The sequence below is a fragment of the Dicentrarchus labrax genome, unplaced genomic scaffold, assembly GCF_905237075.1.
Source record: "Dicentrarchus labrax unplaced genomic scaffold, dlabrax2021, whole genome shotgun sequence".
In the NCBI taxonomy this organism is placed as follows: domain Eukaryota; kingdom Metazoa; phylum Chordata; class Actinopteri; family Moronidae; genus Dicentrarchus; species Dicentrarchus labrax.
This window is the reverse complement of record NW_026136710.1, coordinates 20,083,200-20,107,709: the sequence shown is the minus strand read 5'-3', so window position 1 is coordinate 20,107,709 and position 24,510 is coordinate 20,083,200. Positions and strand designations below refer to the sequence as shown.

Below are 24,510 nucleotides of genomic sequence, written 5' to 3'. Positions count from 1 at the left end.
TCAGACTTCACTTCTTCATGCAGCTACTTTTTGGAGAAAGACAGATAATGAATATTGATCTAATCCAATTTTCAGAGGTTCTAAAATTGTAATTTTTTGAGTGGTTATTCTTGATTGATTTTTAAAAATTGCTTAAATTGCTGTCTGTTTTTGTGCATTTTCTTTGTGATGCTTTGTTTCCTTTACAAAGATACAAAAACTTGAAAAGCTGAGAAGAAGGGTTTTGTTCCGTGATATGTATTTAATGCGAAAAACTGAACAAATGAATAAAACAAACATGACAAACACATACAAAGTCAGAACTCACACAAAAACAACTCTCCCATTTAAATCTCCCCATAAACCTGCTGATCAAATCTGGCAATAAAGTCTCTCAGTGAGGTCACAACCTCTTGAAAAATGAATTCATGCAGTAGTAAAGGTTTTATACATTTGTAAGAAAGATCTTTTTGAACATAAAGGCAAAATAAAGGATGGCTGTCAGTATGCATACCTGTTGACGGTGTGTATCTCTGAGGTAGCTTCGAGCTTCATGTTAACTGCAGTTGTGTGTAGGTTGATCCTCTACCACCATCTAGTGGATAGTTCACAGAACACATAGTAACTTCCTTTTATAGTTTTGGTTGGATTCACACAATTAACCATTTCTGATGATGAAAATTCTTTAGAAACACCATCAAGCTGCTCCAGAGCCTTCCTCGAGTGTTTTCTTCCTCATTTTGATTATCCTGGTAGACTGGGACAACACAATACAATGTCCTGTACCAACTTTTCTAGCTTAGCTTTGCATAAAGACCTAACTACCAGCATCTCTAAAGCTCAAAAATGAACATGGTTTATCTCGTTTTGAAGTTAGTGGTTTCACAGGGTGTTAAGTGTTGGTAGTTTTACACGACACCACAACATAACGGGCCCATAAACCCTGTGCATTAAACAAACGATATAATTAGAGTGCTTTAGAGGTGCTGGTAGGTGGATTTTATTACCTTTGGACAGAGCCAGACTAGCTGTTTCCCCTCTTAAACTAAGTTAAACTGCTGGTGTAGCTTTATATTTACTGTACAATAATGGGATGGTTTAGATCTACTTATCCAAGTCTCTGCAAGAAAGCAGATTGTATTTCCAAAAAAATGAACTTCTCTTTTAAATAATGATTCAAACTGTAAAAAAATAAATAAATGTTATAAGCAACTACATTCAATTTCATTTGAAATTGTAAACATCAACAGTGGGCCGGGAGGAAATGGCAGGATTAAGGGAACTGTAAAACAATCAGGGAGTGTATCTTTCATGTATTTCACACCAGCTGTTGTATAGTGCACTACACAGTGATGGACCAAACAGGTTAGTGTAAAACTGTTCACTCATTTCTTAAAGTATTGTTAGTGACACCCAGTGATATCCATCCAGTGTACATTTAGCTACTGCTCCTCATAAAACTTCAATAAACTGAGTATTCCTGCCAGAATCCCAGCGTTGCTCTAAGTCGCCCTGCCTGCCCAGTACTTATATACAAGTGCTGTTATACAAGGTCTCGGGCACGATGAAGTGTTAATTAGCTTAGGTTATCTGCTTCCTTTATTGAGCTCATTTACCCCCTCCTCCCCTTCCTTTGTTTAATGACAAAGGAAATTACCCACATGTAAGTAATTTGTGTGATTCCAGTAAAACCAATCAAGTGAAAAGAAACTAAATGAAAGTGAGCACTGCTTTAAGAAAGAGAGGAGTCAACAGCTACTAATGAAGACAGCCCGGAACAAACTTTAACAACATTTACACAACTTCTGAGAAGTCCATTTGAACACACTGGGTACTTTATTCATATGTTGTAGGCAGTCCGGGGAAAGCTACATTGCTTGTCTGTGTCATTTTCTGGAACAATAAAGTTCTCAATTCTTCACAATAATGCAAGACTCCAGTTAGGAGTGGGCGTAACAGTAACAGTTTGGGGAAGACTGTTTTAGGATGACAATGCCCCCCCCCCGCACCTCAACCCCATCTAACACCTCTGGGTCCATAAAGCTGTGAGCCAGGTTCCAAACCCTGATGGAAAGTTAGAACAGCCGTTAATTTTCCTGGTTTTGGAATTAAGTGCTCAACAAGCACATGTGGGTGTGTCTACAGAATTTGGCCATGTAGTGTTTGCAAGTTTAAGTCACGATGTAGAACTTTTTTCTGGAAACTCGATTAAGAAACTGTTATGTTATACTTGCAATGAAACCTGCAATGGCCTAATGCAGCCGCAGTTATTAACTCTGTATAACAGGACTTAAAGATCTTTGACGCTGGACAAGTCTCTATCATCTCACAGTATTTATCGTCAGGTACAGGGAGTGTGCGTACAACGGTGAAATGTTTTAGATTTTTACTGCAGTTTTTTCAGACTGTCCATCTCCGTCTGGCTGGTGATCACTCTGATGTTTCTTGAAGTCCCTGTTGTGTGTGAATCCTTTCCCGCAGACCGAGCAGCGATACGGCCTTTCTCCTGTGTGGATCTGTCTGTGCAGCTTTAGGCTGCTGGACTGAGTGAACCTCCGGCCGCAGATGTTGCAGCCGTACATCTTCTCCCCCGAGTGAGTCATCGCGTGTAACTTGAGATTGCTGGGGTTGCTGAACTTTTTATCACACTGATTGCAGGCGTAAGGCTTCTCCCCCGTGTGGATGCTCATGTGGTATTTGAGATTGACCATGCAGCGGAATTTCTTGCCGCACACGTTGCAGACTGGCTGCTGCCCCGGTTTCTTCCCGGTGTGGATCCTCATGTGGTTCTGAAGCGCGCTGGCGTGGCCGCAGCGCTTGCCGCAGGTCTCGCAGACGTACGGCCTCTCTCCCGTGTGGGTCAGCATGTGGTGCTTCAGAGCGCTCAGGTGACTACAACCTTTGCCGCAAACCTTGCAGTTGAAAAGTTTTTCTCCCGTGTGTTTGCTCAGGTGGTTTTTGAGGACACTCAGGTCGCTGCATCCGAGGCCGAGCACGTCGCAGCAGTTTTCCTTTTGCATGTGAGTCACCCGGTGAGTGGCCAAGGACGAGGACGAGAAGAAACACTCGCCGCACATTTCGCAGACGAAATCTCTGTTTCCTGAATGTAGATTCTCGTGATCGGCCAAACTCTGTCTGCACTCAAAAGTCTCCGGGCAAAGTGAGCACACAAACGTCTTTTTTAAGGCACAACACCTGTGCCGCTGAAGCGCCAACAGCCCGGTGAACTGATCCTCGCACAGAGCGCACGTGTGGGTGATCGGTTTCTTCATGCTGTGCCGACGCATGTGTCTGTCGAGGGTATACTTGTAGGCAAACTCCGTCCCGCAGTCTGAGCATTTGTAAAGCTTCTCTCCGGTGTGACGTCTTGAATGTGCGATGAGCCCCTGGAGTCCAGAAAAACGTTTGCCACACTCAGAGCAAAGGTGAGGTTTGGAGTGAGTCCGATAGTGTCTGTCCATCAAACACTTGAGAGCAAATGATTTGTCACAAGAAGGACATTTGAATGGCCCTGTGGTGGTCTTCTTCTTTTTGATCTTGGATGTGGTAGATGAAGTGCCGCCATCCTCCTGGACGACACCTTCCCTGCTTACATCAGAGGCCAGCTCTGAGACGGGCTCTGTTAGCGTAGCTTCAGGCTGAGATCCAGAGCTAGTCTCAGGTGGGGCTGCATCAGCTGAAACTAAAACAAAGCTTCATTAGCGGACAAGAAACAAAGTGAGATGTAAACAGCTAACACAGTCAAACACAGCAACCCACAACAAATTAGAATACAATTTCTGAATGTTTTTGTTCATGAAGCACAGCTAGATTGTAAGACAGGGAAACAGGGTTTTCAGGTTCAGTGTGAAACAATGACCTAAAATAATGACAGAAAATATAATGTTTAATATCAGTGACTTTAAAGAGAACAGCAACAACTGCAAATGGCAACAACAATTCCAGTATACTGCACGCACACATTCAAGACTGCACTTTGGTACTTGTTCTCACACACAGGAAGTATCCGTTCTGCTTGTAAAGAAGCATTAATTACCAGCTTTGATGGCTGACTCTGAGTCAGCTGCTGCTGCCGTTAGTGCCGTCTGTTGCTCCTCTGAAAACACAAAACGTGAGATTAACTTCAGTGAACCTCTCCTTAAAACAGAGCTACAATGTTCTGTTCAGAAACATGGTATGCTTCACGGAGCATTGAGTCTGTCCAGTCACAGCTACTATGAGCCAGGAACAAATCCAACGTGGAACTGCACAAAGCTTTATCTCTGCCAGTGAATCTGCTCCGAGGATAAAGGATTGTTTTATGAGTGACAGATATTTAGCAGCCGTTAGAATTCGGAGTAAGTGAAGACCTGAAGTTTTTGGTTGGTATTTCATATTGATTTCACTGAAGGAATCATGTCATCAGTAAATACCTCGGTAATACATATGGTCATTCTCCTTTCTTATTGCTGCTTCCAGTCCTCCCTTCATTTTCTTTTTCTTCTGTCGTGAGCTCCTGGTCGCTGATTCTGTCATTTAAAAAGAAACATATAAAACCTTGTGTAATATACATAAAATGCCTCTGCGCAGCCACTCCAAGCCAGTAACTGACTTACGCTTTTGGGGCCCGGCCACTCGCCCTGATCTTGTCTTCATGCTCGTCGGTTTCGTCTTGTCACTCGAGGCAGCAGGACCATCCTCCGCCTCACACATAGACGCCTTCAGCATTATCAGTATTTTCTCTACTGCACCTTTGGCCCACGCTTCCATGAGGGATGCAAACTGCTTCTGTTAAAGCCGTGGGTAAGAGCAATGACAGTGGTGAGTTAAACACGGCGCTTGAACATTTAGTCAATGAACTGATTTGTTGAGTGACCGAAAAATTGTCTACACAATTATAAATGAAAAATGCCATATATGTAAAGTCTGGCTTCTCAAAGGTGAGGAGATGCTGCTTCCCCCCGTTTTCTATCACTGTTTGTGGAACATCTCTGGGTTTGGGCCTGTTGGTGGTACAATAAAAGCTGTTTGAACACATTTTATAGACTTTTTTTGATAGTCAAGAGGTTAACTGATAGAGAAACCACTTACAGTCCTACACCATTGACACCTACAATCAAAAAGGTTAGTAATATGGTTTCACAAGAGTAAAAGCTGAATAAAAGTTGCTTTGGGTAAAGATTTATTGTTGCACTTTATGACCTTTAACCTGTCAGTAACTGTTTATTTGACGCTGACCCGTAGTTGAACACCAAAAAAACTCAACAACTCCAAAAATTTGGATTTTGCTGAATCGCCCTGGCGTCCTCTCCATGGCAACAACCGAAACGGCTCATGGGTAGTGTAGTTTTTAATACCGTTACATGTCAAACTGACGAACATAAAAGTTTCTCTCACACTAGCTGAAATGATGACGCAGTTTTTTCCGCAACTGTACAACCGCTAACGTAACTAGCTAACCCATTCTTACGTTAGACAACACCGTGTGTGTACCGTTATAGCTTTATTCAATTGTCGCCTCTCCTCCGGTGGAGTCACTTCGCTCTCCTCCTCTTCGGTCTTCATGGGAGTTAACGTTACCGTAGCCGGAACCGAGCGCTGCTTAGCGGCCATAGCCTTGGCGTTAGCCGAGCACTGGTACTGGTCCAGAAGTGTGCTGAGCTCCGCCACCGCCCCTTTCACCAGAGTCTCCATTACAGCAGATAACTGACTCTCTAAAGTCTCCAAACTGAACATGCTTGTAAGTAACATGGTGGTCTTATTTAGATTTTTTAAATAGTATTTTCTAAAAGGGAATAATTATTTCCTCACTGTGCACGCTGTGAAACTTGTTGTTCCTCTTTCTTCTTCTTCTGGTGATTTAGGTCGCATTGCAGGAGTCTGCCCTCTAGAGGATATCAAGTGCTCACAACAAATTCATTCAAAGAAAAACATCATTATTCTGTTAGATTTTGGCTCTTTGGTCATACTTTTTGGTTTCAAATCATGTTTCTTAAATTTGTACTTCTACTTTAAAATATTTTCTCATAACTCGTTTTCTAACCCCCTATTTTAACCAAATTCTGTTAAACACAACATTTATAGAATCACATTTATATTAATTTCACTAGCAAGGACCACACCACAGCAGTATTTAATTTAAAGGTTTAATGTGAAATTCAGGAGGTTTTGATGCTAAAAATAGATGAAGGTGGAAGAAGTTGTCCTCTGTTAGGTTGGTCTGGGACGACGTGCTGAAGGTTGGGCAGAGGGAGACTCAGTGTGGGGGTTCGGTCTCCAGCCCCCAGACGGTACGTAGAATGTGAAGGAGGTGGAAGAGGTATGCACCGATTGAATAGGAAGGGAGGAGGGGCGGGACAGTGAAGGGATGAGCAGAGGGAGGGATAGGGTAGGGGTGAGGTGAGGTGAATGGATGAAAGGGAAGAGAAAGGGTGGGTGGGTCGAGAAAACTGGGACAAACAGGCCCAGAAGGGGTTGATCAGGTATAAGTAGCCTGCCAGGTGATTAGAGGTGTGGTTCAGGTGTGACCCTGCTCCTGAACCTTTAGTAATAAAGGTTTTCAGGAGAATTCAGTGTCTGTTATGTCTGCCTTACGTTGGTATGAACAGAACAGATTACACCACTCTGACCAGAAGAGAGAAGTTAATATTGACGTGCTGTTGTAGTTCGTCACTGTAACCACAGAGACACTGAGTGCAACCAACAGCTGCATCAGACACATTCAGTAGCATCACTTCTGGTATATGAAGGAAGTTTCTGCATGAGAAAAAGATTTGGGTTGTTTAGTCACTATTATGAGACATGCAGGCACACATTGTTATAAAATAGATATTAATAATGTCATAAACCATCTTTGTCTTTTACCAAACACAGAAAACTTTCAGAATTGTCATATTAATGTTTCCTTAAGGATCCCCACCAAACATGTATTAAGACACATATACAAATAGTCCACTTGGAACATTAATGTGTGTATATTTTATTTTTTTCCACAAGAAAGTCTAATTTCCACATTTAGGATCGATGAATATCTCTTGCTTCACTGTAAAGTCCATTCTCAGTCTATGTGCACTGGTGGCTTCAGGGTTCTACATCACACTGTACAAGTTGCATACTGGACCAGGATTAACTTCCAAATCCCTTAAAATCAGATTTAAGCACAGAGAAACTTTCCACTTTCAGCAGATGAATGCGAAAACATCCTTCTAGAGTCAAACTCTGCACATACAGTATTCACACAGCTCACTGTAGGGGCAAAAAGAAAAATACATTGATTTGATATAATGGTGCTATCCCACTCCATGATAACTCCTTCAGATTTCACCACAGATCCTCCACTGGGTATTGGTGACAGTGCTGTGTGTTGACTAGACTCCTGTTCCTGCTGAACTGAGCCAGTATGTTTGATCGAACTGCTTTCAGCTCAGAAGGCACAAGAGGGACGCCAGATGTTTCCTCTGAGTAATGTCAAGACCGTGGTGGTCAAGAGACTCCACGTGTGGTCCTCTGGTGGGTCCACGCAGATGAGAGAAGTGTCAAATTCTGCACATTAAACGAAACATGGCAGGAATTTGATTTCCATGCAAAACACATTTCCCTTGTTGTAATTACTTGCAGGCAGCTCAAAGAGTCTTTATATTTCCTAATGAACTGTTTTATAATATGATATTATCTTATCTGATAGCATCAGTCCTAAGGAAAAGTAAACACAGTTTGCCACTGAATATAATCTTCTTTTTGTTATAGGGAAAATTAATTTAATTTCTCAGGGATGAGTTGAGCTGGCAGTGTATCAAACTGTCAGTCATTCTGCACAACAAAGGGAGAGAAGTTACAAAACCTCTGATAAACATCTGATGAACCAGTATGTGCAAATTCTCTAATTCTCCAAGAGAAAGAAATGCTGCATGTGGCCGACAGAGGCAGACTGAGACAGAGAAGATGTGGCTCTTATTAGATGTAACGACGATCCCAAAGTGTCCAAAAGTTCTCACTGCGGGGACACAAATGTGTTGCACACCAATCCATTGTGGTCCAGATGTGTTCATTTCAATTAATATTATACTGGATGTTATTTGAGGCTAATTACATAAAAGTGACTATTATTACAATACTTATCATACAAGAAATATTCATAATGGAATTGTCAATACGCTGGCTTGGTCTTTTTTTCCCAGTTTGTTCAACTTTTCATCTGTTAAACTGGAAATCAGTGTGACTCATTGATGTGTTTTTAATAGTTTTTGACAACAATGGAGCTCTATTTCAATAAAAAAAAAAAAAACTATAGATTGTCGCCAGCCTTTTCCTTGAATGACAACAAGAGCACAAACAAATTGGTTTTAGATTTCTGTATGCTAAAAGACTTTTACAGTCTGACTACAGTCTGATTTTGACCCTTTAAAATCATTTGAAATATGCTGTATCTTTTTTGACAGGACTATATAGCCTAGATCTTCAGTCAGCCATACCTCCCCATAAAGTCTGTACAAGTGAAGAACTTAGCCACTGTGAACAAATTGCTAAGACTCCCTGTTCAGCAGTCGACTAAGCTCTGCACCTGATCAGAAACAGCAGATACAACACGACAAAAACGCACCAATCGGCTGATCTTGCCTCAGAAGAGTTGTTCTTTCAGAGAAATCCACAGACTGGCAGCTTGAAGAACTCCTTTCTTAAAAATGTGTAAAAACAGAGCAAAAGAAAGTCTGACACTGTCCTAAAAAAACCAAACAGGTATCCTCCTCCAGCTCCAGAAGCAGCAGTAGCAGACACCGTAGCAGTGTAGTAATCCCTGGCAATGTGATTTTTATTTTCTGTCCCAAATCATCATGCCAGAGACCCACACAGCCACAGCAGAGACATTACTCCGTCCTCCAGGAAAAACACACTCCTCTGTCCTCATCTCTCTCCCTTCTCCTGCTACTTTTTCTCTCACGTTCCAGTCCCCCCGGTGCTCCCTCCCCCCACTCTCCCCCTCTCAGGCTCCCATGCTCGGTTTAACTTTGGGTATTTCCCTCATTAACTGCTACGCCTATATCAGGAACTCCAGAGAGGCCCGAGGAAGTCGGGCTCTGAAATAAAAATGACAGCGTGCTCCTCTGATAGTAACTAACGATAATCACCCCCTGGCTCTGCTGGGTGGGCAAGTCTCATGGCAGGTGTGAGGGCATTCTGGGACATGGGTTTAAACAGTCAGTGACTGGACGAAACGAGAGAACCTTTTTTTCCTCAGATAAATATTTAGACATTAAAAGTTTGTAGCTTGTATGCAACTAAAGCTGGATTTCAAATCAACACAGGGTTAACAGGAGTGTTGCTATAGATACGTATGGGGTAGGTTTAACACAGTGTTAAATGGTATGTAATCAGGCTGTATCATGCTTTAAATACATTCCCCGTATTATAGGTATAATATGCGATATTTAGGCATGAAAATGGGGCGACGTTATTCAGCTAGTTCACACAGGAGGCAGGTCTATTTAGGATTGCTGACTTTTACTGTATCCTGAACCGAACTGGTGGAAGATCCAGAGCTAATTAGTGGGAAAAGGGTCCACACTTCTCTTCCTAATAGTTCTGTTTGGAGCCACAATCACAGTGTTCATACCTCTGCTTTCTTGCGATCACATTTGTATGCATGCACTATGTAGCAGACTGATACTAATTACATCTCAGCGACCTCATAGTTTCATCCAACCTTTGTAGTATTTTGATAGGTGTGTTTCCTACTTTCCTCTAGTTGCTGTAACTTTCAGATAAACACGGGATTATACCTGATAATAAACCTATAATCATACCTAGTGCTGTCTTTGGTCTTTTTGTCTATTTGCTATTTTGCTATTTATGACTCACTGACCCGAGCTCATACAACTTGTTTTTGAGTAAAAAAAGTGAAACATATTTATAAAACATTACTTTGCGTCAAAGTTTAGCAAGGACATTTGTTCAGTTAAAACTGAACAGTATGATTTTATTAGTGCAAAAGGGACAAAAGTACACATGAAAATGTCACTGTACTGCAGAATGAATGCTAAGCACATAAAAAACATTAACATTATTGCAACAACAAAAACAGAAACACTAAAACTGTCACAGTCTGTCTGGTGGTTGGATTGTGTGTGTTGTCATGCCCATTTTGGTCAACACATGGTAGTTGTTGTATGTGTCTTCTGACATTTCGTCCTCTAATGTCAGTTTCCTGGCCTCTGTCCTTCTCACAGTATCATGATCAATGATATTATGAAGAGTCTGACATTTATTCAGTATTCAGTATTGTTTAGTCATTGTGAGCGAGGCCTCAAAAAAGCTTTATAGATCTGCTCGAAGAAAAGTTCTATTTATTATTGAAACAATGTTGTGATTGTTTGTGAGATGTGGTTCCGGCTGGGGAAAGAAGCATGTGGGGGTCTGGGAGAGGAAGTGTGTCCATCTGATGAATGGCCATGTGCCTGGACTCAATTTTATACACTAATTGTCTCAGCCATTCATTTATAATGACCGCCACATGTGTTGAAAAGTTAAATTAAACACCCAGGATTGAATGAACATTATCAAAATGCTTTTTGTGTGTTCAGATGCTCTGTGTGAACAAAGTCATGGAACTTTATGACAATCAGATTAAATTCACTACATTTATCAGAGAGAAAACTTGTAAAGCCGTAAAACTAAACACAAGTGTGTTAAGTGTGGTTAGCTCCACTGCGTAAACCTTTGTTTTTAATTAAAGTCCCTAAACCTTTTGTACGCAAGCACTGCTCCCTGAATAGAGCCAGGCACTGAACTTATGATAGGTAAGGGTTGGGGTTACAGTTACAGTATTCTTCTTATGTTTGGGAAACATAGGGAGAGTGTTAGTGGCTGATTTTTCATTAAAAGAATACTGATTAAATATATGGTCGGGGTCTGGGCTGAGCTGGGCCAAACTGCTCTGGAGTAACAATAAAGTGAAGGGCTGTTCAGGTAATGACAAACAGAACAAGGTACGTGTGTGCCAAATGATACTGCTGCCACACACCAGCAATACTTCCAGAGTCTTCCAGATTCATTTGTGTCTCCTTCTGCAGTAATAGAGACAGTGTGACCTGTCAGCGAGGTTCTGGCTCCCATCACAGCCTTTTATTGGTCCCACCGGTGGACTCACGGTGCAAGGGAGCAATACCTAAACCGCCTAATGAGACGTAGAAATTTGCTTGTGGCAACACATGTCCCTGTTAGGTTACTCCAGGCTGCACTCCGAGGGTTAGGAGAAGAAGAAATTGATGAGGAAGAAGAAAATTTGTCAATAACTGTCCTATGAGGGCACCTACAGACAAATCCAGGTTACTTAAAAAGTCCAGTGTGTAGGATTTAGTGGCGTCTAGCGGTGTAGTTGCAGATTGCAGCTCACTCACCAAACACAAAGGAAAAACGAAGGTGGCTGCAAAACACGCGAAACACGCATTCGGCTGTAGGCTCTACAGTGCCTGTGTTTGGTTTGGCCTATACGTTCTGGACACTGACATCTTCTTCAAAAACTTGAATATATGCACTGCAGTCTATATGAGGGAATAAGTGATCATTTATTCTATGATGACCATAAATACAGCCATAAATGGTAACATCAGCATGCTAACAGGCTCAAAGAGACTATGCTAACTTGCCAGTGCTTTGCTGGACCGGTGATGAATGTTAGTCCAATGCACCTTAAGGCTAATGAGAGCGCTAATGAGAACGTAGCTGTTTTGGTTCACTTTTAGCACTATCATTAGCATTGTTTCAAGATGCAGCAACCAGCTGTTTCAAGTAAAAAAAAGCTCTGACTGTAGGCTACTTGCCCAAACACGTTAGCGACCAGCTGGTGACCATAGTGGAGCCATTTTCTCAGGAGTTGGTGATTAATCATAATTATCAGGTTAACACTCAGATTGCTGTTGGGCTCTTTTGGTCTCTTTTAAATACAGTGCCAGCAGTAGGGTGACCTGGTGTCACACTTTCTGTGGGACTGCACAGGCTTTTTATCTCTTTATATATTGAGACAATGTCCTACATTTTTATTGGCTTTAGTTTTCAAAAGTCAAATCACTGCATGACAGATATTTTTCTAAAATCTGGTTTTAATGACTGTGAGGACGGCAGGGAAGGCCGTCATCATGGGACTGTGTTTGATGTCAGTTTAAGCTGCACACACGGGTCGAGTCCAGGTTAACCTGTTACCGTCTGTGCTACAATGCACCAAACTGTGAGCCACCAGCAGGTCACAAGCTATGCAAGTTATACTTTTAACTGGGTGAAACCGGTGGAAGGCGACTCTCGCAGACAATCATAAGACCATATGAGCTGTGAAACTTAAGCTTCCTTTTATGCTTTTATTCATGTAGGATTTGGAAATATATTTGTTATTTCCTTCACATCAAACCTGCAGCCCAACCTGAGTAGTCTATTGTGTGCTACTGAATCAAACAGAGGGCAAAGCTTAGAGATGTCACGAGCTAAGATGCAGAATAGAAATGTTTATTTTTTGAGTTAGATAGACATTATAGAAAATTTTAGACTACCTCACGTCCCACATTGTCCCACACAAACATCTTTGTCCCACATTTGGTTTGTTGGGATCTAGCCAGCAGTGAATAAATTATCTCCACAGCCAATCAGTAAAGATTTATGGTTTAATTAACTATGGTCATTTACAGTTTGTCCCACGCCTTATTTATATTCCATATAGTGATGATGCACGCACCTCATATTAATCACATACAGAGATTAATATAGACAACCCAATGCACGGTGTTGGCAGGTGTGTAGGTTGCATGTGCAGACATGATCCTGCAGGACTGATAGTGAAATCTCAGGTTTATCTGTTTGAGCCTGAAGCTAAATATCAGACATTTTATATTATCAGCTTAGCAGGCTAACCTTTAAATTGTTGTTGGGCTGTTTTTGTCTTGGATGTAAAGCTTATTGAAAATACGGTGCCAGCAGTGAAAAAGTGCTCTCCTCAGCCAATCAGCAATGATTTATGGTTCGTGGCTGCACAGCTCCACAGCTGCCTCTTAAACCCGTCACTCATCCCAGTTTCTCATGTCACGTAAATGATTTTCATAATAAATTCTTAGCTCTTACTCAATCCCCACGAGATATCGTCTTCAGAGTATGAGCGCGTTCAAACTAAAAGTGAACACGACATGCTCAAGCTAAACTGCAACCACACCATCCTGCTGTATGCTGGTGCGTGTGACTGATGGAGCTTACTTAATGGGAATCACACTACAATAACACGCTCGATCCTGCTTGCTGGGGTTTCAGTTTTTACATGTTTGATCCACAGAGGCATGACATACCAAGCGTGATCGTGGCATGTGACCTGGCCCCGCCAGCTGTTTAGCCACCCTACCTCTGACCTCCAAACCCCTGGGAGTCAAAGTCAAATCATGCTTGACTTGGTGGGGCCTTTATGAAAGGTGGAGACCTGAAGGATTGTATTAGAGCACTGTGGTGGAAGAACAGGTTTAAATTCCTGGATTCCCACAGCACATGCCACCAATAACACAATTTTTGCCAGTGTCTACATTTGCTCTGCTCCATGTGCTGACAAATTAATACTGTAGATTAAGTGAAACACTGGAGTGAAATTATTTATTTATTTATTTATTAACACAAAGAACAGGAGCAACTTTTTCACACTCCTATTTAAATATGTGGCTCTAGGTTTGTTGGAAATGATTGGTTGATTGTAGCTGACACCACTCCATTTATGTGCCTGAATGAGAGTACAAATGACAATGACTTTGTATAGCAATTTGGATTCAAACAGCCATGTTTAAACAAAACTCCTCTTCCTTTTTGTTCCTCTTTCTCCACCAGCACTGAAGACTCCAACCTGAACGCAGGACACCAGCAGCCCCTGAGGGCGCCACGAGATCATGTGACAGAGCTTTGATCAGCACATACATGCCTGCGTGCCGGGCTCACCGCTCTGTGCTCCATCTCACTCTGTTAGTGTTCAACACGCAGCTAAGGCACACTCACACACACACACACACACACACACAAATTAATATATTTAGTATACATGGATACACATGGATGGAGGCAATATATGCATAAACACACAAGATGTCCACACCTCTAAAAAATGACTCAATGACTGACACCTTACTACCAGACACAAAGCTACATCCTTGGTCAATGATGAAAATTCACTGTAGGTTTTCATCATATTCACTTAAACATTAAAACTCAAGCCTTTCATTCTGTTTTAAAGGCAGTTGTGAACAATGTGACACTGTATCAGTCCTGTGTTTGCCTGCTTTAGTTTCCAGTAACCCAAATGATGCTTTCCAAAATTCCCTGAAGCGTTATCTGCCAAATACGCAGCAACATTGTCCAGACCCAGACCATTGTTGTACAGAACATGCAGTATGCATCCTGCAATAGCTTCACTTGTTCCGTTTGCCTCTTTGTAAAAGTCTAGCAGCCCGTTTCAGATCCCAAGAGTTGGTGAAAAGTATGCTAATGTTCCGCTAATGGGAAAAAAGCATGGCTCTACCGAATCACACAGCAACATTTCTTGCGATCTTGGAGCCAAAACAGATTGATGCTAGCAGATTTGGTTCTCCTGGCTGTAGCGTCTTGTCAAAACAGTCTTAGCGTGCAGAGCTGTGGTTGTGCCTCCGAGAAAACATTTTTTTGATTGAATTTTTACGTCAACGTGCTTTTCAAGTACGTAAAAATGTTAAATGTTGGCAAACCTAGTCCTAGGCAATTAGCCTAGCTTGTTCTAAAGACCGATAGCAGGGGGTACCAGCTAGCCTATAGCACCAGCAAATAGCTACAGCACGCAACTCCCCCTGAAACCATAAATGATCATTTTCTACATTTCTTTTTGTGTACTGATTCAGCATGTTAGTTAGTGAGCTTTAGATTTAGCTTTTGTTGGTGGGTATGATTTTTTGCCATCGGACAGACCAGGGCTAGTTGTTTGCCTGTTGTTTCTAGTCTTTATGCTAAGCTAGGCTAATTGGCTGCTGGCCCCAGCAACATACCTCACTCAGAAACATCAAAGTTGTATCATCTCATCTAACTCTTGGAAATACAACCAATAAGCACAAACTGTTGTTAAGATAAGAGATACAACTGTAAAATCTTGTGCTGATGAAGGCATGGCTGAACTGTATTGCAAGCCACGCACCTAAAAGCTTTTTATCATAACCTCCACATTGCTCCAGCTCATAATGTTTTTGGATGTGATTTTAAAAAAAAAGATTTGAACCATTTTCTCCAAGAGCACTAGCATTTGTCTTTTATTCATCATTGAGTAGTTTTAGGTTTAGTCTTATATCTTAAATTGAAAGATTACAAGCAGATCAAGAAATTAAGACATTTCTATGATGCTTTGGTTTAAAACTACTACACTGGATACAGAGAAAACAATGCATATGGATATAAGATATAAGGTTTTCATCTAACGATGACTTTAGTACCTTTAAATATTTGCTGTTGCATCTCTTTTACACCAAATCATTTACTCCTTTAATCCATATCAGAATTATTCAAATGTCTCCTAAAATAATGAAAGCATATTGACTTACTGTATCCTGTTTTCCGCAGCATCACTCATGCAGTGGCCCAGTGACAGTGCCTCCCTGCAGCTTTCCTGTGTATCCTGAATGCCAGGAGGAAGGAGTGGGCTGAGACTGACGCCTTTCTCTCCTTTATAAATCAGGCTTTATGAGTTGACATAGTGTCGTTTGTGCATTAGGCCTTCCCCCACTCCAAAACAATTCAAAGAACAGTTTGTTGGTCTGTCCCTCGTTGGCACAAAGCAGCTCTTTCAGCCTGAGTCTGAGTCTGAGTGTAGGAAGTCTTGTTTTGTCTCAATCCAATTCAGTTTAACAAAGCTTTTGATTATTTGATTTAAAAACATGCTATAAATACAATGAGTACAAAAAAATAGTTCTACATAGTACAATAGTTTGAATAAGCTTACTTCCAACATAAGGGAATAAAAACCTGAATTGTAGGGGCAAATTATTAGAAAATGTTCCCAAAATCAGAAATCTTTGGTAATATTTTATATTAGCAATATAGCAAATGACTGTAGTGTAAAAAAGGCCTTCTGAACCCCACAGAGAACTATCACCAACTCTGCAGCTAAGCTTTTCAGCCTATTTTAGTTAATAGGTTTGGCTTTATGGCACATTTAGTGTATGGTCATCAACCTCATGTGCCGAAGCAAACTGCAAGCAAAGTAAGTAAGTCATTGAAGAAAATGGAACATAGCAGCTGTGTCCTTCCGTGGACTGTAGAAGATGGAGCCTATACGGGTGGGGAAGTGTACTGGTCTTTATTTGCCAGCTTTTTTTGTTTTCCTGAGATCTGAAGTTTTATTTAATCAGCTTCATATAATTTTAGTTGATGATAATGGACATTTTAGTCCAGTTTTCATTAAGTCAATCTTAAACATTACAATGACACATTATCATCTTACTAAGTTGACATGGAAAACTTGTTAGCAAACAGCTGTCTATTTATACATTCAGCAGACACCTGAGGGAAATATCTGGCTCTTTAGCTGCTAAATGCTCCACAGTGTTCACCAGCTCGTCGCCAACTGTGTCTGTCTGCCGTTTTGGTTCTGTGCAGGTAACATGCAGTGGTTTTTCAGAGCTTTTTTTGTTTTTTTAAAACAGCTGCCTTCTTTGCCTGAAAACAATGCAAGGGGGGCATAAACTCTCAATTTCTCCTTTCCACCAACAGGGAACCAGCTCTGTTCCAGTTCACACACCTAGTTTTGCACCATTCTGAGTATTTTGAATTTTTGGTTTGGAACCTGAAAAGTTGTTTCCAAAAATAGTTTTTCTTGGGAACCAAAGTGTGCATGTCACATTCTACAGGTCTTTCTCCAGGTTAGAATCTGTCTGACAGATATTTGTCTAAAACACTGGTAGTGAAAACTGGCCACAAAATGGCAGCTTGTATGGATAGGAATATGACAGAGAGAAGGGTCTTGCCTGATGTCAAAGAAGTAATATATAATCCAGTAATACATCCAGCCATTAAACATGTTCAGATTAATGCACTACTGTACATCCAGTACCCCTCCCAGAACAAGAAAGAAGCTCATTGCAGTTCCTCAGACAGCCAGTAGATGTCTCTCTTGCTTTATCATGTATAAATCCAACACAGGCTCATTTGCATGAGGAGAAAAGTGTCCAAAGTTCAGCAAAGTGTTACAGTGACAACTGTAAACCTGCAGCATTCACTTCAAATTAAGCACTTTATCAGAATTCATCAGCAACAGAGAATTTTGTTGATCGGTCATACAGGTATCTTTATATAATGTCTTGTGTGCCTGTGTGATGTGTGACCAATTCTGGTTATTATTTGGAATAGAATATTTAGACCTCTGGTTCAAATGTTCCTATTTTATAGTTCAGCGTCAGTCTGGGAACTCCTCCCTTGTCTCCGTGTGGCTCTCCTCCCTCTCCTCATCCCTCTATCCTTCACCACTCTTAAGCTCCAGACCTCCTCAGGGAACATCTGACGCACATCAGAACACTAGAGGCCCGGCAGATGTGGATTCAGCTCTTCACCACTCCTGAGTTTTTAAGCAGCCTTCATCAGATCTGGTTCTGGGCTCTCAAGATTTGGGATCTAGACCTGCAGAAAGGGATTTAGAGTCTCCACCTGATGAAATCCTGTATGAGTATGGGGGCGAGCCGAGTGCTGCAGCTGTCTGTTTTGCTGGTGGGACTCTGTGCCCCTCCACCAGGTGATGCCTCCACATCACAGGAGGCAGGTGAGGTCCCCGTGTCCCAGCTGAGGATGCTCTCGCTGGGACTGGCTCACCTGCTGCGGGGGGTGGAGGAGAACGCCGGGCGGCTGGAGCAGCAGGGAGACCAGGTGGCAGCAGAGCTGGACGGGGCCACAAAGAGTCTGGAGGGCCTTCAAAAGCAGAGTTTACAGTCAGCACGGACTCACAGGCAGGTGAGCAAGAATCCTTTTACAAAGGAAATCCACTGCAGACAAAAACATCCAAACTTTATCTTGGTTCCTGACCCACAGGTACACAGCATTCTATCCATTTTTATAAGTTGGTAGGGCTGAAACCAACATTAATTTCCACTATGCCATGTATTTATGTGTATTTGCATTTTTCTTCTTTTTCTCTTTGCTTCTGATACCCAATCTTCCCCTGTGAACCTTGAGGAAGTTAAAATAACTCATTCCCCCACACAACAATGCAATGTACAGTATACAGCATTCTCTATGTTCTCATTTAAGGTTTGTACTCTTTATGCTGAGTAAAATATTTAAATAGTTGTATTACCTTTGGTCTAAAAGATGCCTCTTTTAGAGTTGATGCTTCCATGATGAAATTGCTGATATATTTAAGGGTGAACATGGCATGTTTCATTGATTTAATCTTTGTTTAATATTATGGAAGTGACCTTACGTAACCTGAAAGGTGCAATATGAATGATTGATTCATTGATGACACCATGATTTTTGTGGCTGCACTATGACGTAGATCTGTAAAGGTTTCTCATGTCTCACTGAAGGCTGCTCTGGTTGAGAAGATCATCTCTGAAATGTATTTGTTTGGACATAGTGTTTATTTGTTTGCACAACTGAGACAAACTAAAAAAAAACAAAACAAGTGCAATCACCATCAGACACAGACGATGGATGAAACAAACAAAACAATTAAAAAGAGAGGATTAAGAAAGAAAATGAAATAAAAGATACAAAATAAAGGGTTTTATTTCAGCGAGATATTTAAAGTTGATTTATAGCTGTTCCAGAGAAAGGGACTTCTATGTAATGGTATATTGAAAAAAAGAGGTATAAAGTCAATGACTCCAAAAAGTCTAAAGACTGATTGATATACGAGTCAACTTGTGACAAAAATATCATTCATCGCTTTGAATAATGTGATGTAATGTTGTGTTCTTCAGGTGAGGAAGGACCTGCAGATACAGAGTGCCAGGGGGGACAGGCTGTGGAGGGCGGTCAGAGATCTGCAGAAGGGGCTGGACGATCTGGAGATGGAGCAGGGAGCCACGCAGCACCAGATGAACCGGATCCTCCAGAGACTAAGGAGCCTGACCGAGCCGACTTTGGGGGATCAAACTCAGCTGGATATCAACAACACTAAAGTGAGAAAACAAGAACAACAACTTAACCAGTAAATAGAAAGGTATTTATCTGGGTGACACCAACACACAGGCACATAAGGACTCTGAGCTGTATTCAACAAGAAACCCAAACTGTCGCCACAAAGTTGGAAGCAGACCACAGGGATGTCCATATACTTTTGGCCATTATAGTGCATAGCTTTTCTAAAACTTTAAGCATTAAAAAACTATGAAATATTTTAAAACAACATTATTTTGTGTGTTATCTATTTGTAGTTTCCGGGCTATAGTAGACACACATTTATCAGTGGAGGTGACAGACTATTCTCACCGTCTGGTATCCTTGTTGTGTTTCAGGTTATCATGGATAAACAGGCCCGACGGCTCGCCAGTCTCACCGCAGAGGTTTCAGCCCGAGACCGACTCATTGACAGACGCCAGCGGCACATTGACCACCTGGAGAGACAGGTACCTTACTTTGTGGTTTGATGCTTCAAGTTTCATCTGTTTAAAGTGAAACATGACCTCAAAGAACATTCTTTCACAGTCTCACGTTATTACTATTATTATTTTAATGTATTTTAGTCCAAAGGCTAGCCTCTCTAGAGTCTATAAAGTAAAATAATAAATTATTATTATTATTTGAAGTAGTAGTTTTGGTTGGAAGAAGCACCTTAAAATCAAACTGTAGCTCTCTGACAGATTTTAGTGTGGTGTTTATATGTGCACCACAGCAACAAATGGTGCACTGTGAGGCAAGTCCAGGTGTGCTGTGGGGTTTTGTGACAACCATACATTATTATTGCAATATATAACTATACTAAAAGTTAGGAATTTATTTTTAATTTATTCTACCAATACTTTTGATGCATTCCACTACTGTGCCTAATTTTTAATTGAGTAACCTCTCTAGTTTAAATGGGGTGTGTTGATGCAGTTTTACAGTTTAAAATGAATTCTTAAATTATTTTGTTAATAAATATTACACGAGTGATAGTTGTTTGTCAAATTTTATTTGGCATTAGTAAATAAAAGTAAATGTACATGTACAAGAGTGATAACACTTGTTATAGAGGCTATTTTGCACAGATATGAATACAGGTGCCACTGGTCTAGGTATTGTGATATTTGTGAGTGTGTTTTGAACAGGCACAGGTGAGTGTTGATACCCAGGACACTGACTCCGCTACGTTGTGCATTATTCTTACAGTTTTCTATGTTTAAACAATAATGCATTTCTTCATTTGCGACCTGTCTCTATGTGTTTGCTTAGGTGTCTGAGAGGCTCCCAGCAGCATGAGGGAAGACATGACTCCGACTGGTGAGCAGCTGCATCAACACAGCGACTCTGAACCAATCCGCTCTCGCTGAAAAAGACTTAAAGCCGACAGAATGAACTGCTCTGAAACAAAGGATGTGTCACAATCAACAAACGCGTGTGTAATACACACTGTGTTAGATAAACAGACATCCGGGTTGCTTTCCAACACAACCTGTCGATTACAACAAAGAACTCTATTACAGGTTGTGTTGAAAACTATCGTCAATGCGTGTTGTCCTCCATTTCAAACTGGTTCAGAAATAAAACCTTCCTGTTACTGAGTCATCATGTTGTGGCTCTGACTTCCACAATATTGTGGTTGATGGTGGTGGTGAAACGCCTTGTGAAGAAACTTGCTCATACACACCCAAATAAACTGAGGAAACCTTCAGGCTAACAACACTCATCATCGAAAAATAAAGAGTCAAATCACGTGAAAGAACACAGTAATATGAATAACAGTTGATTGGCAAAATATCCAGCAAAGACAGTGGGATATTATTTCAGTAGGTTATGATAAAAATAGTGGTTCACGCTGTTTACAGCCTATATACTGTGATTGTGACTGTACACAATAATAATGATAATAATAAAAATAATAATAACCATTACATAACATGACATTTTTTAGACATGTTTATCTAACTGTCCTTATAGGTCAGGCTCAAGGCACTCAGTCTTTTAGTCTTACAATCATCTTTGAATGAAAACATGATATGATAGAGAGAGTCCACCTGTTCTCACAGCAGTTTACTCTGTTTCATTTTCTAGAAATTACTAGCAATTTGTGTCCTGAAACCAAGTGACATCATTTCATTATTTTCAAGGGGAATTCATCCGAATTTACTCATCAAAGTGTGTTTACACATTGTGTCGTCGGGGAGTACTCTAATCTAAATCCACTATGACGTTAACCATTAATCTGTGGTGGCATTCTGGCCGTCGCTATGTTGATTTTTTGGAGATATGAGTCACCATATTTGTAGTCTCTGTCCTGACTAGATCTGACTGAGAACCCAAAATCTGGGCAATTTTATACCGGGAAATGCACCACTTAACAGCATATCTTTAAGAAATCTATTCAAAATGTATGTATTGTCAAAAGATTTTAAAGATATTTAACATATATATATATATATATATATATATATATATGTGTGTGTGTGTGTGTGTGTGTGTGTGTGATTTAAATCTCGATGTGATATGAGACATGGTTCCAGTTGTTTTGTTTGAAATAATTTGATTGGCTTCAGCTCCTGTCACTGTTTAAAGGTCTCATTCACTGAAGGCCCCCTGATTGTTTTTTTCTCACCCTAATGATGGAACATGATTATCTAATCACCATTAGAGCCACCAATTAGGGTGTGGCCTATATAAAATAGCAGTGCCTGTGTCTTACTATGACTGTTGAGCTTGACGAAGGCCGAAACATCATCATCTGAATAAAAAACTAATTCATAAGGAACAAGAGGGTGCAACACGTTTTTCCTACTCTCACTAAGCAGCTAATGTAGCATTGAGCTGCTAGCTTCAAGCAGAGAGGGCTACAGAAATCTGGTAAGTTTACGTCTTTCTAACTCCACACCCTTTTTCACTTGTCGTCTTCAGCCCCAACAGGCACTGACTCAAGTGACATCACTTAAGGCAATTTGTCAGATTTCACACTGCTCCCTCTGGACTATGGATGTATTAAAGGAGAACTGGATACAGTGTTGGAGATGAGGCTCCGTTCAGTCTTATGGAGGCAGTTCAGTGTCGCATAAAATTAAAAAAGGTTTGATTTCCTGGTATGAAATAACCCGGATCTTCTGCATTATTTCCACATTGTGGGGCTTGTAGAGCAAGTCCACTAGAGACTTCCCCTGGTCCGTTAACTTCCAGTTTAGCCCTCCACTGACTCGAAATTAACAATCCACTTCAGATAGTAAATCCTATAGAGATACATTTTTCAAACACATACATTTTTAATTTGCTCAACTAATTTTGCTGTTTATTTTTATATCACATTTCATACACAAAAGCAATTCTAAAGCTTTACAAAATGCATCAAAAATGTTCCAATAAAAATAACACAGGATAAAAATTTTACATTTAAAAAAAGGATTGGGATCAAGAGAAAAACACATGATTGGGACTTTTAAAATCCCTTTTTGGTTGAAGTGTTTTCAGCTTGTTAATGAGGGGGGTGAAGTCTAAAAGATTCAGACCCATGGCCTTACATACTGACAAGTGCTTACATTCTTTCACTGAGAAACCCTGTTAGTTCTGCGCCCCGCAAAGTATACGTAGGGAGAAATATTAGAGCATCAAACCCAAACCAGCAGCTCGGCACGCTCACAGCTGTATCGCTGCCTAATATGACAAAGATTGTGTGCTGAATCTTGGAGGACTGAGCTGATATCTGATGGCCTCAAGTCCTGTCTTGACGGCCGACTGGCAGGCAGCCTGTCCCCTCTGGTGTTCCCAAACAAACCTCCAACAACTCGAACTCTGTCCCACTTAAAAGGAAAAATGACAAATAGCTGGGGAGGAGAGAAAAAGAGGAAGAAAAACAGCGGTGCGAGGGAGGGTAGAGCAATAGAGAGTAAATAATAATACAAAAGAGATTGCAAAAAGTGAGGAAGGAACTAGAGCAACAAAGGAAACAAAGTGGGGGAAGAAAAAAATTAAAATGCAAGTTCTCAGACAATCAACAGGAATATAGTACACAGCAGCTCAGATTGTTACCATAAAGTAGATCTACAGAAGATTAAGTGGTCCATTTGGAACTGGAAGGTGTGACAGAGCTGCAACAGCGCCCCCTAGAGGTCAGAGGGAAACACTGCCATTGTATCCGACAAGTCATTTTTATGCCAGGCTGTAACCTCACTTTGGAACAAAGAACAAACAACTTGGCTCAGTTCTACCGCTGTACGCTGGACATTTTCAAAATTGCTGCACTTTTGACAAGTTTAAGTAGAGACACAGAGTTTTTGCATAATGTCTAATGTGAACTTATTTTACATGCAGGATGGTCCAGAGGTAAAAGAGGCCCGCCAGCAACCGAAAGGTCACTGGTTTGATGGCCTAAGAGGCCTTGAGCAACCCCAGCCTCTCTGATCTCTGATGTTATGCATATGTGTGGGGGACTGTATGTGTAACTAGGAAGGATGTGCGAAAAGATAAGAAGTAATCTTCTTCTACACCCAAATTTTCTCAATAATAGTACACCGCCTAACCTCTGCTGATACATACTTTAATAGCAGTATGAGAGATTGTTTTGTTTAATGATGGTTATATAAAAAAAGAAAAGCCCATTTTATTGTATATGATTCCTGATGGTGTATGTGTAAGCTTGGTGCTCATTTAGCAGTGAATGCTGCACACAGAACACTACACCACTGTGCCACCCCCCGAAGTGAACACTGGTCTCGGCCCAGGCACTCCTATGAAAATGTGTTGGCTTTGCCACTGTTGTGGGGAAGAGTGAGGGAGCTAATGTGCAGCCTGGAAAGACACTAAAGAGACTATGTTTGTTGATTTGATGTGTACAACAACCGCAACTGTTCACAGATGTGTCTGTGGAGCTGTGAACAGTAACCGCGGGTCAAATCTAATCTTTTGTTCCAGTTCCCACCTTTTGTGCTTTCACAATGTGCAGTATGTGTACAATAAATGATGTGTCACTGAAGCTCAGTTTAATTTAAATGAGCAGAACTGAGAGAAAGATAAAGGCAGAGGAAGAGAGAGATACACACAATATGAGACATACTGTGGATGTAGATAGAAAGAGAGAAAACAGAGGAAACAGATGAGGAGGAGGAGAAGAGAAGGAGAAATTGCTGATTATAGCATTCATCATGAAATATTGCAAACTGCATGTTCTTTTACTATAAGCCTGCCAACTGTTAAGTTAGATGTCAGTGACGTCAGTACAGCATAGTAGGTGCATTATTAGTTTGCTAGATGCATCAGTGTGTAAGCAGCATTTTAGTGTTGTGGTTTTAAATGCTTTATATACAGTGAGCTAGTTTAGCCCAGTGATTCCTAACATAGGGGTCAAGTCTCCTTCAAAGGGTCACAAGATAAATGTGAGAGTCCATGAGCTGATTAATGGTAGAGGAATAAAGAATT

At 40.9% G+C, this 24,510-nt stretch overlaps 2 protein-coding genes across 2 annotated transcripts; one reads left to right on the top strand and one right to left on the bottom strand.

Moving 5' to 3' along the window:
• Positions 1–1,782: 1,782 nt before the first annotated feature.
• Positions 1,783–5,810, bottom strand: LOC127370644 (oocyte zinc finger protein XlCOF6). Its single transcript, XM_051412882.1, has 5 exons — positions 5,452–5,810; positions 4,575–4,746; positions 4,392–4,487; positions 4,016–4,075; positions 1,783–3,661 (listed from the first exon to the last, which is right to left on the bottom strand). Exons 1-5 carry the CDS (start codon positions 5,707–5,709, stop codon positions 2,358–2,360), a joined length of 1,890 nt encoding a protein of 629 aa, XP_051268842.1. The 5' UTR covers positions 5,710–5,810; the 3' UTR covers positions 1,783–2,357.
• LOC127370645 (uncharacterized) lies at positions 5,554–21,865 on the top strand. The gene is made up of 7 exons (XM_051412883.1): positions 5,554–5,698; positions 13,801–13,931; positions 15,547–16,844; positions 17,456–17,925; positions 18,897–19,097; positions 19,434–19,544; positions 20,350–21,865. Exons 4-7 carry the CDS (start codon positions 17,629–17,631, stop codon positions 20,374–20,376), a joined length of 636 nt encoding a protein of 211 aa, XP_051268843.1. The 5' UTR covers positions 5,554–5,698; positions 13,801–13,931; positions 15,547–16,844; positions 17,456–17,628; the 3' UTR covers positions 20,377–21,865.
• Positions 21,866–24,510: the final 2,645 nt, after the last annotated feature.